General features: G+C 42.0%; 2 protein-coding genes across 3 annotated transcripts; one reads left to right on the top strand and one right to left on the bottom strand.

Moving 5' to 3' along the window:
- Positions 1-5779: 5779 nt before the first annotated feature.
- Positions 5780-8058, top strand: pmch (pro-melanin-concentrating hormone; the record flags this gene model as incomplete). The annotated part of the gene is made up of 3 exons (XM_084049525.1): positions 5780-6019; positions 7408-7549; positions 8000-8058. 3 exons carry the CDS (start codon positions 5780-5782, stop codon positions 8056-8058), a joined length of 441 nt encoding a protein of 146 aa, XP_083905651.1.
- Positions 8059-8151: 93 nt separating this feature from the next.
- On the bottom strand, positions 8152-20645 carry parpbp (PARP1 binding protein). Of its 2 annotated transcripts, none has more exons than XM_084050514.1 (11): positions 20576-20645; positions 19064-19218; positions 18470-18706; positions 18240-18347; positions 17236-17409; positions 16624-16778; positions 12851-13019; positions 12533-12714; positions 12252-12339; positions 9722-9917; positions 8152-9134 (listed from the first exon to the last, which is right to left on the bottom strand). In XM_084050514.1, exons 2-11 carry the CDS (start codon positions 19211-19213, stop codon positions 8830-8832), a joined length of 1764 nt encoding a protein of 587 aa, XP_083906640.1. In that variant the 5' UTR covers positions 19214-19218; positions 20576-20645; the 3' UTR covers positions 8152-8829. The 2 variants fall into 2 exon arrangements, with proteins under 2 accessions (XP_083906640.1, XP_083906641.1); XM_084050515.1 differs by having other exon boundaries at positions 8152-9131.
- Between the last annotated feature and the right edge of the window lie 224 nt (positions 20646-20869).

Genomic DNA, 20869 nt, shown 5'->3' with positions numbered 1-20869 from the left:
GGCAGGCTACTAGTCCTAGTCCTACATACTTACACCTAGAACCCCCATTTAAACTTTAAAATGTTCATCTTACTGTGGACATGTTTACCCGAAAAGGAATCTTTAAAATGTTTCATAGTTTTAGAATTGTACTCCTTTAAAAGTCCAGAGATTTATAATGGAGGCCGATGGAAGATTTTGGGTAGCACTTTACAATAATGACCCGTTATAAAGCATTTATAAACGTTTATAAGTAGTTTGTAAACTATTAACAAATCATTAACAACCTGTTTGTTGACATTCGTAAATGATTACTAAAACCTTTATAACTACAGTTACAAATCATTTGTAAAGTATTAGTAAGTAGTGAACTATTCATGAATAAGCCATTTATATACATCTGTAAAAGATTATTAAATCATTTGTAACGACCCATTCTAAAGCATTTATAAACGTTTATAAGCAGTTTGTAGACTATTAACAAATCATTAACAACCTGTTTATTGACATTCGTAAATGATTACTAAAACCTTTATAACTACGGTTACAAATCATCTATAAAGGTATTAGTAACTATTCATGAATAAGCCATGTATAATACATCTGTAAATGATTATTAAATCATTTGTAACTGATGTTACATAATATATACAAGCTATTGGTAGCTTGTTCATGTTTAACATATGCTTTGTTAAACATTCCTAAAGTATCTATAAATCCTTAGTACATGTTATTATGTGCCCTATAGTAAAGTGAAGACAGTTCATCATTTACAACTGTCTGTTAATGTGTTTGTTCATGTTTAACATGCTTTGTAAAACATTCCTAAAATATCTATAAATCCTTTGTACATGTTATTATGTGCCCTACAGTAAAGTGAAGACAGTTCATCATTTATGACTGTCTGTTAATGTGGACTTTCTCCTTACCTGTTGCAAACTACCTGGCTTTCATGAATGCAGACACCAAACAATTACTAGAATTATCATTCATGTTAAGCAAATGATGCGTAAGACATTCGTAAAGAGTATGTAAACCATTTGTGGTGTTAGGGACCAAAAAAGTCACTACAAAGTACTACCAATCAACTCTAAATTGCCTGAAACTGAAACAGGTTTTTGGGGGGACGATTTTGGCCTCCACACTTAGTGATTATTTCGGATTTAACTTTCGTTTCGGTGGTGACCAACTTTCGTTTCGGTAGTTTGATTACAAAATGTAAGTTGTGTAAAAAATAATCTGACTATACTAAGTTGTTATTTGTTTGTTTAAGTCAGGCTATACTCTACTCAGAGTCATAAGTTTACAAAATGTACTAAAGTACAGTGAACGTCTGTGCGGTTTGTCTTCATCACTGAAAATAACGTACATGTAAACTGATGTCATGTGCAGTTGGGGTGAAGAAACACAACCATTTCACTCCTAATAATACCTATTTGATTTGACATCCTGACTTGCTGCTGTAGCTGAGGCTTGAACCTGTTACCTGCAGCTCACTAGTCAGTGACTCTATCCATTCACCTACAGCTGTTTCCTTGGAATCTGCGGTTCTGAAACGTTTTGTTGTCAACCCCCCAAATTGACATGTATTTGGGCAGTGGACCCCAATGTGAAAAGATGTAGTGTCAGGGCCCCCCATGAAAAAGATTTATATTTATGCTGTAACACATTTTTTTTAAAAGTTATTTGTCTTGTTTGTTGTTCAAGTCAAAGGACCAGGAAGGCTGTACTTGTCAGCCATCTGTTAGCTCATTGGGTTGAGACGCAGTATTCATGATCCAGAGGCCATGAGTTCAAATCCCATTGATGTCTTTCCTATGATTCTTTCCTTTGCAGACTGGCTTCCAGAAGATCAACTGAAAACTACCAGGAAGGCTGTACTTGTCAGCCATCTGTTAGCTCAATGGGTTGAGACGCAGTATTCATGATCCAGAGGCCATGAGTTCAAATCCCATTGATGTCTTTCCTATGATTCTTTCCTTTGCAGACTGGCTTCCAGAAGATCAACTGAAAACTACCAGGAAGGCTGTACTTGTCAGCCATCTGTTAACTCAATGGGTTGAGACGCAGTATACATGATCCAGAGGCCATGAGTTCAAATCCCACTGGTGTCTTTACTGTGATGCTTCCCTTTGCAGACTAACTTCTAGAAAAACAAGTTAAAACCACCAGAAAACCTGTAACTCTCAGCCAACAGCATAGCTCAACTGGTAGAGCGTCTGTCCTGACATGACTTGACTTGACTTGAGTGGGTTCGATTCCCACTTGAGTCAAGTGTCCCCGGTAACTTGGGGCAACGGATAAATTGACTGATATCCTTAGTGATGCTTCCCTTTGCAGACTAAATTCTAGAAAAACAAGTTAAAACCACCAGGAAACCTGTAACTCTCAGCCTACAGCATAGCTCAACTGGTAGAGCGTCTGTCCAATAACATGACTTGACTTGAGTGGGTTCGATTCCCACTTGAGTCAAGTGTCCCCGGTATCTTGGGGCAACGGATAAATTGACTGATATCCTTAGTGATGCTTCCCTTTGCAGACTAACTCCGTTGCCCCAAGTTACCGGGGACACTTGCCTCGAGTGGGAATCGAACCCACTCAAGTCAAGTCAAGTCATGTTATTGGACAGACGCTCTACCAGTTGAGCTAAGCTGTTGGCTGAGAGTTACAGGTTTCCTGGTGGTTTTAACTTGTTTTTCTAGAAGTTATTCTGCAAAGGGAAGCATCACGAAGAATATCAGTCAATTTATCCGTTGGCCCAAGTTACCGGGGACACATGACTCGGAGTGGGAATCAAACCCACTCAAGTCAGGTCAAGTCATGTTATTGGACAGACGCTCTACCAGTTGAGCTTAGCTGTTGGTTGAGAGTTACAGGTTTCCTGGTGGTTTTAACTTGTTTTTCTAGAAGTTAGTCTGCAAAGGGAAGCATCACTAAGGATATCAGTCAATTTATCCGTTGCCTCAAGTTACCGGGGACACTTGACTCGAGTGGGAATCGAACCCACTCCAAGTCAAGTCAATTCATGTTATTGGACAGACGCTCTACCAGTTGAGCTACGCTGTTGGCTGAGAGTTACAGGTTTCCTGGTGGTTTTAACTTGTTTTTCCAGAAGTTAGTCTGCAAAGGAAAGCATCACAGTAAAGACACCAGTGGGATTTGAACTCATGGCCTCTGGATCATGTATACTGCGTCTTAACCCATTGAGCTAACAGATGGCTGACAAGTACAGCCTTCCTGGTAGTTTTCAGTTGATCTTCTGGAAGCCAGTCTGCAAAGGAAAGAATCATAGGAAAGACATCAATGGGATTTGAACTCATGGCCTCTGGATCATGAATACTGCATCTCAACCCATTGAGCTAACAGATGGCTGACAAGTACAGCCTTCCTGGTAGTTTTCAGTTGATCTTCTGGAAGCCAGTCTGCAAAGGAAAGAATCATAGGAAAGACATCAATGGGATTTGAACTCATGGCCTCTGGATCATGTATACTGCGTCTCAACCCATTGAGCTAACAGTTGGATGACAAATATAGCCTTCCTGGTAGTTTTCAGTTGATCTTCTGGAAGCCAGTCTGCAAAGGAAAGAATCATAGGAAAGACATCAATGGGATTTGAACTCATGGCCTCTGGATCATGAATACTGCGTCTCAACCCATTGAGCTAACAGATGGCTGACAAGTAAATCCAAAATAATCAGTAAGTGTGGAGGCCAAAATCGTCCCCCCAAAAACCTGTTTGGAGTACGTTTCAGGCAATTTAGAGTTGATTGGTAGTACTTTGTAGTGACTTTTTTGGTCCCTAACACCACAAATGGTTTACATACTCTTTACGAATGTCTTACGCATCATTTGCTTAACATGAATGATAATTCTAGTAATTGTTTGGTGTCTGCATTCATGAAAGCCAGGTAGTTTGCAACAGGTAAGGAGAAAGTCCACATTAACAGACAGTCATACATGATAATAACATGTACAAAGGATGTATAGATATTTTAGGAATGTTTTACAAAGCATGTTAAACATGAACAAACACATTAACAGACAGTTGTAAATGATGAACTGTCTTCACTTTACTATAGGGCACATAATAACATGTACTAAGGATTTATAGATACTTTAGGAATGTTTAACAAAGCATATGTTAAACATGAACAAGCTACCAATAGCTTGTATATATTATGTAACATCAGTTACAAATGATTTAATAATCATTTACAGATGTATTATACATGGCTTATTCATGAATAGTTACTAATACCTTTATAGATGATTTGTAACCGTAGTTATAAAGGTTTTAGTAATCATTTACGAATGTCAATAAACAGGTTGTTAATGATTTGTTAATAGTCTACAAACTGCTTATAAACGTTTATAAATGCTTTAGAATGGGTCGTTACAAATGATTTAATAATCTTTTACAGATGTATATAAATGGCTTATTCATGAATAGTTCACTACTTACTAATACTTTACAAATGATTTGTAACTGTAGTTATAAAGGTTTTAGTAATCATTTACGAATGTCAACAAACAGGTTGTTAATGATTTGTTAATAGTCTACAAACTACTTATAAACGTTTATAAATGCTTTATAACGGGTCATTATTGTAAAGTGCTCCTAAAAAAAACAATTTCACCTAGAAACTCCATTCACAGTTAAAAAAATCCACCTTACTGTGGACATGCATCCTTGAGATGTTTTACTTTGAAATGATTTGTAGTTTTTGAAATATTTAACTTTAAGCGCCCAATGCATTGTCAATGGCAATGGTCACTTCAAGGAGAAAAAAGTTAGTAGACCCATGGGAGCCAGAATGCTCAAATGCTGAGTTTCCTGTGTTAGGATTCGATCCCATGACCTTGTGGTCTGAAATCAAGAGCTCTTCCAACTGAGCTATTCAAGCACACTAATCTTTGTAAATGAAATTGAATGAACTTGATGGGTCATTCCCCCAAATGAATTATAGGCATGAACTGTCCCTTTAATGTTGTCATTTTATCAACTGGCCCCTGGCCCCTTGCCATTTTGGTAATGTGGCCCACAGGTTCAGCTATTTGAGTATCCCTGCTCTAGGCTATGGGAGCTGTCACACATGACATTTGAAACAAATTTCCCAAGTAGGATCATCATTGTCGTCATCATCATCAATTGAATTTCTTGATCAGTGTTTGGAGGACATAACCCTTGACTGATCTTATTAAATTAGGCTACATGTTTGGACTGTCCATCATAACAACCATTGATGCCTCTCAGAGATATCTCACTGTGGGCATTCATTCAATAGAGGTTTTTCATGTGGCACAGTTGGTCGCCGTCTGGTTTCCTGCTGTACTCATTACAGCATGTGGATTGTAACAGAAGAGAGGTGCAAATAATTACAGCCCTATGACCTCTCGATGGCCTCGGTGACACTATGTGGCAGTGTGCAGGAGCTTAAAAAAGTATCCTTTCTCCACTAAATTGAATGAATTCTTCCATGCCATAAAAAAGGAGTAATTCCGTGATTCAACTTATTCATTCCTATTCACTTACCATGGGGAACCTGTGGCTGCTTGACAAATATGCTCTGACCTATGGCCTACGCAGTGATGTGTCCACCAATGCTGATAGATACATCACAACAGGAGACCTTATAACGTGGTTAAATGTAACTACATTCAGTGATCAGAACGCACACATGCTTAAAAGTACTGCTATAAAAGGGGGCTGCCAGACCGTTGACAGTCACTGACAGGTGAGGTGAGATCAGTCTGCCGAGTGTCAATTTCTGACTCAAGACCGCACGTGCAAAAAGATATCATGATCTCGGTATACTCCGTCTTATTTACTCTGGTGCTGTTCTCCGAGTTGAGCAGCCATTCAGTGAGTTCAGCCATACCTGCAGGCAAGCTAGATGATGACAGAACGGAACCAGACAGCATGGCGTCACTACTGGACGATGAGGGGATATCGGACCCCATCAGAGGGGCCCCCATTTACAGACGAACGCTCTTCCTGGACAACCTTGAAGATGTAAACCCCAAGATCATCATCATGTCAGTAAGTGGCACCCATCCATACAGTACTTAATCTCATCTAACTTTTGACAGAAGTCATATTTGAACAATTCCATGTTTTATAGAGTAGGTATTCAAAGCAGTGTGCACTATTCAAAGTAGACACTAGACACAGTTACATTTTTACTTTTTGATGTCCTCGATTTAGAGTTAGGCCTATTATATAAAGAGTTTATCCTTTAAAGATCAGCCTACTTTCATTCAATGGATCACAAGGGTATGTGGTATGGAAATGCTTCCCGATTTAGGTGGGTTTGTCGCCAAACTGCAAAGTAGGGTCCAGCAATGCAATGTGCGACAATGTGTTCTTTGAATTCTTTCAAGAAAGACAACACAGTATATGTACACAGTATACATTTAAAAAAAAAAAATCCTAAACATCTTAAAATTGGCAACCAACATTACCAGTTTGGTCACATTTTTACTGCACTGCTGGAAAGCCAGGAACACTGTGTGATGAACATGTCAGATGAACAAAAGTGTAAAAGGTTTTATTGGGTTCACACAGTGAGAGGAATGATGACATACAGTATGTCTCTGTTCCCTCAAAACGTTTGGCTGAGATGTGTAAAGACGTTATCTGGCAGCCGTGTCTCCAGCGTGTCGTGAACGCGGTGATTATCTCTGCGGTAATGGAACAGAGTGGAGCCATGATGAGAGGAAACAAAGCCATTTGGTTGAATAGGGCCTCCAGAAGAACCGGGCCTACTGGCCATTGCCACAGTTCAAATGGCTTAGGTGTGTGAGTGGAAACTTGCCCAAGTAGGACACATTTCTTCCATGTTGGGGTCTGTGATCCAACCAGAGGCAAACAGAGTTCTCTCTATGCGGTATACCAGTCATTTGCAATCTTTTTAACTCATTCAATCCAGGAACGCATCTGTGTCATTTTAGATTTTAGCTGTAATCATTATTTTATACTTTAAAAAAAAAAGTGTGATAATTTGTACAAATCTTTGAATATATATATTTTTAAAGAGAACATTTGTGACTCAAATCTTTGCTTCTGGGACAAAGATTTGAGTCTTTGCCCCAGAATATCAAATATGGATCAAATATCTGAATCAAAATACCAAATATTTTGATCCAGGGATTAAAAAAAAAAAAAAAAAATCAACATCCTAACAGTATGTTGTTATATCAGCGGTGGTCCAACTTTTCCATGTCAAGGACCCCCAAAATTATGCATTTGGCCGTGGACCCCCATCTCCATAAGTTGGACCCCCAGAAACACAGATCGGAGTTAAAACATTTCGCTCTAAAACATATATATTCAAAGATTTGCAGTATGTTTTCATATCGGGTCAAATGGGTCGATGGATCTTCCTATACTGCATTCCACACATGTGTAAATGCTGCACTGCTCCACAGGACACAGGACTGAAAGGACACCGCAGACGCGGTCTGAATCCAGCCTTTGCCCACGGCCTGGCTCAGCTCACAGACCCCAGCTCAGAACACACTCCTGCTGAATACAGTTTCAATGTTGAGCGCAGGGAGGCCGACCTCGACCGTAAGTATCGGGACGCCTACTCTATGTGTATTACATTGTTAGAGTTAACCACTTAAACCCTTTATACTTACTGACCAGATTCCCCCAGGGGTCTATACTAGGCCCCCCTACAGCAAATATCTTTGCTGAAAATAGTCGATCTACAAGCTCACAATGTGTAAGCTTGTAGATCGCCTATCACCCTTTATACTTACTGACCGGATTCCCCCAGGGGTCTATACTAGGCCCCCCTACAGCAAATATCTTTGCTGAAAATAGTCGATCTACAAGCTCACAATGTGTAAGCTTGTAGATCGCCTATCACCCTTAGGTTAGGTTCTGAATGTTTATTTTTCTGTTGTGTGGAGAGAAAAAAAAATGTGTGTATATATATATATAGTCTAATATTTGTATTTGTCCCAAAATGAAGCCAATTTATTACATGTCCTTTCTTTCTGTCCCCGTGTCTAGTTCTGCGATGTATGATAGGAAGAGTCTACCGACCCTGCTACGATAAGAGAGCTCTCTAGGCTCTCCTTCAAGCTGCTGTAAAATAAATTTCTTCCTTGTGTTGCATGGTTCCTGAAAATGTGTTGCATGGTAGACAAAGAGAAAACATAAAAATGTGTAAAACAAAATAAAAGTTTATTAATACGAAACATCCTGTAGCCGATTTACAGTGTGTGGATTTTGATGGTGTGCTATTAACAGATTTGGGGAGTATAAAACTATAGGTCGATGACAGCGATGAAAGACGCTTGAGGCAGAAAGGTTATTGGCAGTGCGTCTTGGAGTGAGATGAATCTGAATCCAAGCTCCCACTGATCTGCTACCAAACTGATCTGCTTGGGTTTCAGGCACTCAGCACTAACATTTTCCACATTTAGGGCAACAATGGCTCTTGTGCCACTGGAGAACGAACGAACGCGCACAGCCGCGTTCGCACACAAAATAAAACATCCATGTTTATCTCTGGCATGCATTCAATTAGCTTTCATACATCTAATGCATTTTGAAACGACTCCCATAATGTCACACAGCTGACACACTGTTAATAAACATATCGTCTCTGTCGGGTGGTCCAAAATGTTCAGGATTCAAAAACAGCAAAAGTAGCAGATCTACAAACTCAAAACACGTTGCTTCGTGCCGCTTTACGAGCTTGTAGATCTGCTACTTTTGTGTGACGCTGTAGTATGATCAAGTAGGGCATTAATTTACAAAAAAAAAACACAAAAAGTTAAAATATGGAGATTTCTGCCGCAACAGCAACGATATGCACTGAGAGTGCACTGAGAGTATTACACTCTAAAGAAGCTGGTTAGCTTGCCTTGTCCAGCAAGCAGCTTCTTTTTACTCTGACCCTTGGTGGGGTTCTTAGCTGGCATTTTGCCAGAGACACCAGGGGGGCATTTCTTTGTTGGGGGCTGGTTTTCTACTGCGCCGTCTTGGTCAACATCCACCTGCTTCCTCTTGCTGCCTTTGGCCTCTTTCTTACTGCCCAGACCGGCTCCACGGCTCGGGGCATTTCCACATCTCGGCCCAAAAGCAGCCCCCTGGCGTACACCTCTCTGCGTCTTACTGGAGGACTCTGTGTTACCATCTGCTGGAAAGAAGGGAACAAAGAGTTACAGGAAGGTTAACAATCTGGTAAAAGAAATAATGGGAGGGAGGGGCAGAGGGTCGTGATGAAATTGCTGACGTTAGCCCTGTGTTTAAACAGGCTGTGTGTTTATTCTACTGAACTGAGCTGAAATTGAACATTTGTCATGTAATCTGATGGAGCACAGCCTGAATTCCCACAGAAAGAAATAGTGAAAGGGAAACGGGAGAAAATGAAGTGTGTGTGCGCGTGCACATGCTTCTTTCGGTTTTTACTACAGATGTGGGGGTGAGCAGGTTTTATAGAATGGGGAATCATTTAAAGGTTGATGGTAAGTACCAGTCCCAGGGCTGGGATTGGGCAGGGTTCGAGGCCGCGGCCGGGAAGGTGGGACCGGGCTCCGGTCCAGATGTGTGGCGTCAGAGGGAATGGAAGCCTATCCCAACAGAGTGGGGTGGGGGGTTGGGGATCTGGGACTCAGTACGTTACAGCATTTGTATTGAAACTTGGAGCCGTTCAGTGTTAGCACAGTACATGCGGTCTCCAGTGAAAATAAAGATGGATTCCTGGAATATGGCTTGAATCTGTACCTGTGCCCAGGTCCTCAAGAGAGGTGAGCTCTGGATGCGAGTCCTTGTCGACTGCTGCGGTGTCATCACGTTTGGGGGCTGGATGCACACAGGTGGGGACCTGGCTGGTGCTTAGGAAGTCCAGCACACGGTTTAGGCGAGGCTCCTCGTCTTTATATGTACATGCAAACTGAGATTGGATGATGTGCGCACTAGCCTGGAATAAATAAAAACAGAACTTGTTGTAAACGGTCACCTTTTTATCATGCATCACTACAAACACATCTATTTGACCGCATCATGGCAGCTCATTAATGGGTGTATTATTTTTAGGACAGCCTAGTTATAATGAAGTCAAGTACACGAGAGGGCCTCAATCCTAGCCGTGGGGCATAAGGATCCACTGCTTTCACCCACTGTTTGATCTACGCCGGCTCCGGATTATCAGAATCAAAAGGATTTCACCCTTCAGTGTAGTGGGCCCCAGTAGGGAGGAGGAATCCAGGGGAAGAAATACAGTGTGCAAAGCTGGGTGGGTCTGTAAAGCACAAAGGGATCAAAGCCTGGGAGAAAGGCTTTTCAAAAGAACCTCTCAAAAGAGCACCTAAAACAACAGTAACCCTAAGACCAAGGCGCGCTGCAATAATGGAGCTAAAAATGTAGCCTGCCCTGATAGCATGCCAATAAACCATATCTGGAACGCCCCAGAAAACAATGAGAGGGGATGGAAGAAGGAACATAGCAAAAAACTATGACCGACTGAGAACATCTAATCCAATTACAACAGGTGGTAGCCCAAGGTGGCACTGTCTGTTTGAATGGCTCCCCAATCCACAGGGGGACGGCTGTCCTGAAATAACCCCTGTGCACCGACTGAACCACCGCTGGAGGCACCTGACCAGCACATTCCAGACAATACAGCAGGTGCAAGCAATTTCTCAAGTTCTACAGTATGTGAGCCGCACACACGGTAGTGGAAATGAGATATCGCAGCAGGTGTTAACATCCTACAGCATAGCACAATTAGGTTGAAAATGCACAATATCAACGACATCACAGAGAGCAAATAATTTGGCATTAATTGCTTTATTATTCCATTCAGGGATTGGAGGAAAGCAATTTGAGAGATCCCCGATGCAGAAATTGAAATCTGTCCATCGGCCGCTGTGTGCCAGTTGACGTCAGCGCATGATGAAACCGCTGGAGAAGTCTGGGGATAAAGTCATTCAGCAGACAACAGGAAACAATAACCTTTCAAGTTTCCCCCAGCTAGTCGGGTTACGCGACTGATATGGCATCTTCAAAGTGAAATTGATGCAGAAAGCTTCCGCTCACCGAGTTCAGGAAGCGGTGAGCTACCCTGGGACCATTACAGCGCACTCAAACAGGAAGGCGGCCAGATTGTGGGGAGCTGAAATGACATCTGCTTGCGCAATCACATAAAGGAGCCATTTCACAAAATGTGTTTAGCACAGTGTTTCTCAAACTTTTTCGTGCCAAGGACCCCCAAATTGACGTATATTTGGCCGTGGACCCCCCTCCCCCCATTTGAAAATGTTTTGTGCCGGGGACCCCCACAAAGATTTAGAAAAAAAAAATCAAAAATAGCAGATTTACAAGCTTGCAGCGCGACACAAAGTGACATGCCGTGTGAGCTTGTATATCTGCTACTTTTGAATAGCCAACATAGAAATGGATGAAGGGGTTTAAATCATTGTGATAGTGTATTAACACATTTAGCTGGGGACACCCTGGAAACCCCCTCCAAGGACCAAGTGGGGGTCCCTGGACCCCACTTTGAGAACCAATGGTTTAGAATACATGTTTGAAAGGAGTTCAAACTGTTTGTTTTGTGTTAAAAGAACAAGCCTCATCTCTCAATGTAAATGATGGAGCCAGTATCTTATAGGTCTCTGCAGTTATGGACACATAGTACATGGTGAAGGAAACTCTGGTGTGGGTGGGTTACTTTTGTAAAAGGTAAATGCAAACCTACACTTTTATTGAAATCAACCTTTTTCTACAGCCTATATTGCAACAACAAAAGCCCACACACACACACACACACAGGCAGAAGAGCGTTTACCCCAAACCAACTTTCATAACTGCACCGTGATGGATTCTGTCACTGACCTCTACCATGTCTCATCTTGAACCATCAGAAGCCTGAGGCGATTTTTTTTAGGAATATGAGGACACGTGATGCGACAAGCTGATGCAGCTGTGTACGGCAGTGAACACAACAAGGTCCCAAGCACTGCTAATGGGACACCAGAAGGGTTGATGGTTTGGATCCTCCGTCGATAAGTAGTTTTATTCTACAGATTCAAATAACACCCTTAAACTAACACTTGGAGCTAAAACGCAGCTGTGCAAACGGAAATGGTGGAAGCCAGTTAAGATGAGGGCTTCAGCTAAGCAAATAAATAATATAATACCGGGGAGAAATTACAGGATGTAAAGACATTATTTTCAATGTTTGTACATCTGATTCAATTTGGAGTAACTGATGGTTTGGATTTGGTCTCATGGATGAGGGGGCCTGCGTTACCTTGGGCTTGGGCTTGAGCAGGTCTTGCCGACTCTGGACTCGTTTCCTCAGGGGTTCTGGAGAGGATCCAGTAGACACCTCGGGGGACCTGGAGTCAGAGCCACAAACACAGGCAGAGAAAATAAGTTTATAAATTACAAGAGCTAGAAGGTTACGCTAACCGAGGCTTCAGGCCCCATTAACGTCCCAAAAAAAAAAAAAAAAGCCAGAGTGTGACTGCTGTTAACATATTCAGAGATGAGTCTTATTCATCTTTATATGAGCAGCTGTGCAAAGCCAACCTGAACAGTGTAAAGATGCAGGCCCCCTCAACTTCACTGAGGACAGGCTGGTCCTCAGACAGGAGATCTGCCTTGTTGGTACAGGGAGGAGCCACTGCCTCTTCATCCAGTATAGCGAGGAGCACTTTCACCGTCTCCCGACCGCCCAACGCAGTGGCGTGATTGATGGCATGTGATTTGAACTGGGGTTGGGGGGGGATTATTAGTTAACGTAGTTACAATGTAATTAAGAGGAAGTTGCTGTAGCACTAACTGCAGCATATAGACTTTGAAAATACACCAAACTGAAATGGTTGCACACAGGGGTCATAAATTTACCCTGGCTGGACTTATCCCCGTTCCCTGTGTCTCGCTCTGGTGTAGTTGAGAGATCCTCTCCTTCAGGTCCTTTGCAGTCTCATCAGCCTGTGCACACACCTCATCTCCACTGCTGCGTCCCTTCACAAGCACTGCCCTGATGGAAGACACCAGCCTGGCTCCACATGCACTGAGGATCAAATACTAGGTCAGTCAAAGAAATGTAAGATACATCACACACACACACACACACACACACACACACACACACACACACACACACACACACACACACACACACACACACACCCTTTAGTTTACAAAGGTAGGATCTCTTTCAAGAAAACAGACCGATTACAGAAAATCAAATCCTAAAATGGTGGTCAGGTTATTCTTATGATTGCAGAGAGTCCTATCACCATGAACGCCTAACAACTTCACTTTAGTCTAGAAACCAGAAGGCATGGTTCTAATCTGAATCTCTACTTAAGATATTGTTCCAGGTCCTCCAAGCATGTCTACTGGATCCTCTCCAGAACCCCTGAGGAAACTTATTGGGACATATTGGGTCTCAGTATTATTTATACATCCAATTGAGCTTCATTTCCTCGTAGTCTAAGAGTTATGAATCAGAAAATGTACCCTATAAAAGTCATCCAGGGCATCGTAATGTGTCCACCGATTCAGGGTTCCATTTACTGTTGACGGAGCGGCCCCTGAATTTGTCTCTTAATGACATCAAGGGCCTTGTGGGCCAAGTTGAAAAAGGCGAGTATCGTTTCAGGTTACGGTATGCAGATATATTACTTAAAGGTAGGGTAAGTGATTTACATTGGTTAAAATAAGTGTTAAATAGCTCTATATTCTGATAGTACTCATTGCTATAGTGTTTGTTCAGTATTAGGAGTCTCCTTGTCTCTCCCGCTCTTTATTAAACAGAAAATGCATTTTCGTTTCAGTTTCAATTTCATTTCCAATTTTATCCAACCAGGACAGAGAACTCAATCAGGATATAGATTAAACAAGTGAAATTGGAAGTGATGACACTAAGAAATGAGCAGACAAAATTGGAACTGGAACACTATACAAATTAAGCTTAAAAATGGGTACTTTCTCCTGATTGGCTGAGATTTTGACACCTACCGAAAAATGTATTTTCTGTTTATTAAAGAGCTGGAGAGACATGGAGACTCCTGTTACTGAACAAACACTCTATAGCAATGATTACTATCAGAATATAGTATTTTAACATTTTAACAAAATACTTTGTTTGAACCCAAAAATAAATAAAGTTGAACTTTACTAAATCTTTACTCTCGTCTCCTGAACGTGAGAAAATGTGGCCCAATTGACATATGTATATCTGTAACACATCTGTCCAAGAGTCATTGGAAAATAATTTACATTTTCGTGGATTGTTTTCTTCTACATCCCATTGCAAATGTGATCTTTCTAGAGCCAATGCATTAACATGTATTTTAGTCAGTCATCAGGAGTTCAAAAGAAGCCAAGCCACCATGCCAAGCAAAACCAGGTCAATGCTTCAATTTTGGCATATCAGTTCAATTTCATCACTTTTGTATATGCCTAATAGCAGTGTGCACTGTAGCACTCCCTGCTAAAGAGATCAGAAAATGTAAACATAGCAAGGTGGAAAGGCGGCCGTCCAACCCTGACCTAGCTCTGGAGAGCGAGCGAGGCTCAGTAACTGAATCATTTGGGAAAACAGATGTTAGCGGAACAAAGGGCCCTGAACTCTCCATAGAAGGTGTTTGTGTGAGGAAATACAGTACTCCACCGAGGGTGTGAAGGGGAGCAAAAGGTGCAGGTTGTTGAAAGACCCGTTTTGGCTTGGTTCACATGGTGCCTCTTCATAAAGGGACTACTCTTTGGAGACACTAAGAACTGACAACTAAACAACCACTAAAGAACAAGCCCTACGGTCCTCACACTCTGGGGGTGATTTCTTTCCTCTCCATGCGATTAATTTCCCCAAAAATGTATTCTTTCGAACTGGTGTTTGTGTCCCGAGTACATCCACACAATTTTTATTGTCTCCGCCAGGCCGAAGGTGTGTCCGAGACCATGTTTTCGCCCCTGTCCCTCAGTCTGTGTGTGTCCGTCTGTCTGTGTACAGCTAATCTCCGGCACCGTAGGACCGATCGGCGTGAAACTGTGCACGCACACTCCCTGGATGCCAGAGAAGAACCAATGCCCCAAATTATTCACATTTTTGCTAATCTTGTCTGTAAAGTTGACATTTTGACCTGACAATGGCTCTAGTCTAGCCCATTAAGACGAGAGGGCTGATTCTACAAATGCGTTCTCACACTTTCAAGATTTTTCAAAAATATAAAAAAATAGCAGATGTACAAGCTCGTATATATCTGCTATTTTTGAATAGCCAACACAAAAATGTACTTTACCGGTTTTAATGGGTAAAGGAAAGTAAATGCACAGAATTCAGCGAGTGGTTATCAAGAGATCTCGTTTAGGGCCAAAGTTTAGGACATTCTTAGATCCCTCTGCTACTGCCGGGGGTAAAAACATCTACAGGAGGTCGTCAGTCCAATACTATGCTGCCATTACAATGTGGTCCAACTTGACCGAGCTATATTCACTCAGCTGGGACTGGTACAAAGGATGACGTCTTCCACAGCTTTACCTCAAAGCTCAGTCCTCCTCAAATTATTTGTCTTCCACAGCTTTACCTCAAAGCTCAGTCCTACCAAACTATTTCTGATAACAACTTGTGTTGCATTGCCAAAGACTTGATGAAGAACATATACACTCTGTAATAGCATTAAGGGTGATCTGTGGAGCTGAAAGTTTGATGATAATTCATCTAAGTAAGCAGACCTAAGAAGGAACAAATTATTTAACATTTAAAAAAAAGGCTTTGTTGTAGCAAAGATAAACATGCTTTAGCAATCTCAATGTTATCATAGAAACCCGAGTTCGCTGTCATTAGAAGGTTTTGGAGGGAGACAAGTAATGATCTGTATACAGCAATGGAACAGGTGGGGTTTGATGCCATGATGGTAAAACAGATCATGAGAGTTTGCCAGAGATCTTGATGTGTGTGGTCTTTCCACATGCACCCTAGTTTCCCTATTCTGGTGGCGAACATTCGGCAAAAATTGCTGATCTACAAGCTCGAGTTGCAATGCGATGTGTTGTGAGCTTGTAGATCGTCAATCTTTGGCTAGGAACTTTGCTCTTGAGGGGGGGGGGGGAGGATGAGTATAGATCCATTGCGGACCTCCTTCAACTAAGTATACACAACAGGGTTTAAATTGTTCAACAGAACACCAAAAGCTCACCGTCAAACACAGTGAAATCCTGTGTATGTTCATTTGTTTTTTTTTTTATTTCAAAAAGAGACTTACTGTGGACCCAAATGGATGCATGTGTATTGTGTCATGGAGTGTGCTAGTAGCCTACTAGATAATGAGGGGAAGACCTTTGTTAACCCCATGGTGGGAATTCAGTGTCAGCTTCACCCAGCTGATGGCTTCTCAGATGGTCGTGATGAGCATTGGGGGAGCGTTTAAGGGTGTCTTGCTCAGGGACACTTTGCCAAGTAGACATGGGCAGGCCTGGAGGCAAACGGTAACCTTCTGACTACTACCAGACACTACCCTCTACCCACTCAGCTACGGCTTGCCCCATAGCAGCGGTTCAATTTCGGCTGTGATGCACATCTGTACCCTCGCTCAAACAAACATGTATTTGGTCTTTTGCCAAGAACGTAGGCGAGACAGAAAGGACTAAGAAGAACTTTTACTGTGTACCTGGCGTTGGGGATCTCTCCCAGTATCTCCTCCAGGTTGTCTACACACTGGACAAAATCTGACAGGCCTTTGACATGTTTCCTCAATGGGTCGGACTCTGCGGGGGCGTAGCCTTTTCCTCCAAGCTGGATGGCCCTCACAAAGGATGAAACAGCCTGTTGAACACCATAAGCAAATGTTGCACCGAATCTCTTTTTTTTTCACCTAAAGCAGGGGTCTTCAACAGGGGGTCCGGGACCCCTAGGGGGTCCTCAGAGTTACTACAGGGGGTCCGCCAAATCTTTGTGTGGTGGGGAACATTAGCCGAAAATAGCCGATCTAGGGTTGTGAGCTTGTAGATCGGCTATTTTCGGAGAATCGTGTAGAGGGAAAAAGAGCAGACCAAGTACAGAGCCAATGGTCAAGTTGACTAAATATTGAGGTTAACTATCTGAAAATACACATTAACATGAATACAGCCATCTATGAAATCTATAAAAAAGTTTAATCTGCAACACAATTTCATACAATATGCTTCATCTCTCTCAGCTAGGGGGTCCTTGGCCTGAAAAACGTTGAAGATCCCTGACCTAAAGTAACAAATGCATGTTCAATGGGACTCTCTTTTCTTACCAAAAAGAATGAATTGTTGCTTTTACGTGCTGCATGCTTTATGTCAGTGAAGGCTTTTCGTCCAAGCGCCCTACTGGGGATGTCCAGTGTACACGCTAAGGCCAAGTCATTCTTTGAGTTCACCAGCAAGTCCAGATAGGAGCAGAACACTCTCCTCACCACCCTCTTCATCTGCTAAAAAGGCAGAGAGGATGTAGGTTATGAATCCAAATACACTGCCAACTTTCTACGAGTGAAAATGACTGGAACTTCAACATTTGATTAGAGGCAGTACTCTTCAGCAGGCAGCAGGAACAGTAGTTTTATGTCAGCTGCATTAGATTATAGCAAACAGCAGTCGTCTGCCTTCCACTTTGTGTTTGAACCCAAACTTCCTAAACTTCATCAGCCTAGCTGGTAGTGCAGTAGCAAGCCACTGCTAACCACTCATGAATCAGCAGGTGACAGAGAACAGCTGCAGGAAAGGAGGCTGCTGTGCTAAAGAAGCCTGCGTCCCAGGCCCACATTGTGTTGCGTTTTAAAACATCTGCCTGGTAATTGAATTCACATTGCTCTCTTAAATCTAAGTGATATGATTTAAAGTTCCTGTTAATAAGAGTGAGTCGGATTCCAAAGAGTAAACGAGAGCAGCAAAACCTGGGGGAAAATAAATAATGAATTCATGCCAGAATGAGAAAGGAAAAAAATAGTAACCGTTGCATTTCTTTATGGTCTATGCCATGACAACATAGCATTTCATATTCTTAATCACTTAAACCATATTCAAAACAATGTGACCGATCTACAAGTTGTGGGAGAGCAGATCTGCCATTTCTTTTAAAAAGAATCCTCTTATAATGACATGCCCAAAATATGGATGCCAGGATGAAAGTGGTTAATAATACACCTACCATATATACGAGTGCGTTCATTAGCTTTCTTTAGGGTAGTCAGTCAATTAACAGAACATTTTAACTTCTATAGCTTACATTTATATTAACACATGAAACATGGTGATGGCATACCTGTAAGCTGTGAGGCCTGGATTTGTTGGATGGCGTTGAAGGGACTGACGCTGCATCTGCCAAAACTGGGGCCTCCTTGTTGCCCGACAGAAAATCAAACAGCTGGACCTTTGGCAGCAGAATAAAATAAAAGATTCAGCGATAAACTTTGCTGGCCTCATCTCTTAGACAGTAGCGTATCTAATCATCCACAATCAAAAGCCTGGTTTCAATCAGGCCCTACTACTCACTGGGCTCACAGGCTCCTCTGGGTCCATCTCCAGTCTCAGCTGTTTGTACATAGAGTGGACATCAACCAGGTCCACGGTGTTGGAACGTTTTAGGAAGGATTCGTACGCTTCCCGGATGAGATCATAGTTCTCTGGGCGTAGGAAGTTTTTTTCGAGGGGCAGGTGAAGTTTGTCTAACAGTAAGTGTTTCCAGGCCATCAGAACATCACTCAGAGCCACTTTGAACTCTCCATTCTCCTGTCAGGGAGAGAGAGAAAACAGAGAAGGCAGCAGCCATGATTATTGGCTGCCTGGAACCAATCAGGGTTTAAAGGCCATAAGCAGAACTTCTCCCAGAGTCTAAAAATGGGACATGAGCGGTCTCAACAGGAAATCTGTGGTAATGTCATTGGTTGTGAACATGACATTTTGACTAATGATTCCCTCAGGCTGAGGTGGTACAGTAAAGTACCCAGGGATGACGATGATGTGGATTTGGCTCATAGAGCTACTACACATTTGGGTGGATTTATCACTTGGACCAAGAGCGTAATTAGGACCACAGTAGTGGTTTGAAGTCTACAGTGAGGGGGGGGGGGTTCTTCTAATAATTACCTGTTTATTCACTTCGGCCATGGTAAGTTGTAGAACCATCAGCATGCCATCAGCTCCATGAATCGTGGTTCTCTCTGATTTAAGAACTCTATGGCATTCTCTCCTGAAGACTTTTACCAAGGTCTTCAGATTGTCTTTTACAGTTGCCATTGCTCCTGTCTCACACACACACACACACACACACACACACCCACACACACACACACAAATAGAAAATGTGGGCTCAGAATGTTGGCGCCCAAGGGCCATGAATAATGTCATAAACTACACTCGTTCTCCTCACTCCATTATAGACTTTTATGTTTAGCTAAAAAATAAAAGAAGAGCCAAATGCAACTAGGGCTCATCGCCATGTTGGCTTGTGGTGGACATTTGTGTCAAAATGCAATGTTTGCCACAGACATACAAAATGAGTGGACAATAATATTACCAGAAACACAAAGCGCTAACACATCTGTAATTCAGTTCAAATGGAACCATTTGGTCATATTTGTACAATCTCAGAGTTAAGGGTGTCCTTGCAAAGAAAACATTTCAGAACCACTAGTACTAGTTGGACTCCCAATATGCCATAGTGTGTAGTAAATCAGTGTCATACATATTCTGTAGCCGCAAGGAACTCCTAGATCCTATCTGGAATCTAGAGCTGCAATACCAACCCTTGACACCCCATCTAAACAGAGTTTCATAAAAATCCACCATAGACATGTTATGAGCTACTTTGTCAATAGATTCCATGCAGGTGAAAAATGTTCTAAGTGTTGGAGTTTGGAACAACGGTGAAAATAGCTCACAATCAGATCATAGGACTTTTCTGTTTGGATGTTAGGCTCTATGCACAGCAGCCATATTATCACTTTACCAATGATACTAATGAAGGCTCTGTTCCATTTAGTCTAGCACAGTGGTTTCCACAACCCCCATAACTTTGAGAGTGTACAAATGGAACCAAATGGACCCGTAAGTTCCATTTGTACACTCTCAAGAGTTACACACCTGTGGGGCCATTTGGAAGCCCATGAGGGTCCCTGGCCCCCAACTGTAGACCCACTGGTGTAACAGAGTGTTTCCAGTGGGCCAACATGCACAATCAGCACCCTGACTCTGTTTGAGCAGAATGGAACAGAGCCCTCATCAATATCATTGGCAACACCTGTGAATGTCTTCATAATATGGCTGCTGTGAATAGAGCCTATAAGCAAAAGTAGCATCTAAGAGTTGCTTGCGGCTACATATTCTTAAGAAAACCTGGAGACTTGATATTATTTGAAATATTGGGTCTTCTGATCAAAATAACAACATTATAATAGTGTGTAAAAAATACATTTGCCACGGACAAGACCATTACCACGGACACATTTGCCCGTGTACAGACATATTGATGACCCCTATGGTATACAACACGTTTATATGCTCTAAATCTCATTCTAATGGGCAACACAGAGTTTTACTCTTTGTGGCAACAGTGAGTGAATCATACAACAAATTAGCCTTCAATGTTAATAATGTTACCTGTTGATAGATAGTGTGATATCGCCGCAGTTCTCAACAACACACACGTCGTCCACACACAACAAAGTATAAACTCTCCGACACACAGCTGCTGTTTTCGAATTTTAAATCGCCTGTGACGCGTCATGCTCTGACCAATCAGTAGCTCTGGTCCAGAGCTTTAGCGAGTTCTCCCTAACGCTCTGTTAGCAACGGGTGCTATTCCCATGGACTGGACATTTCACTACTGTGCCAGGTCTCCAACTTTAGTAAAAGATAAAGACAACTATTTTGCTAATTATTGCAACAAAGGTT

The sequence above is a fragment of the Gymnoscopelus microlampas genome (genome assembly GCF_963454915.1).
Source record: "Gymnoscopelus microlampas genome assembly, chromosome: 23".
In the NCBI taxonomy this organism is placed as follows: Eukaryota; Metazoa; Chordata; class Actinopteri; order Myctophiformes; family Myctophidae; genus Gymnoscopelus; species Gymnoscopelus microlampas.
The sequence above is the reverse complement of the archived record's forward strand: the minus strand, read 5'-3'. Positions and strand labels throughout refer to the sequence as shown.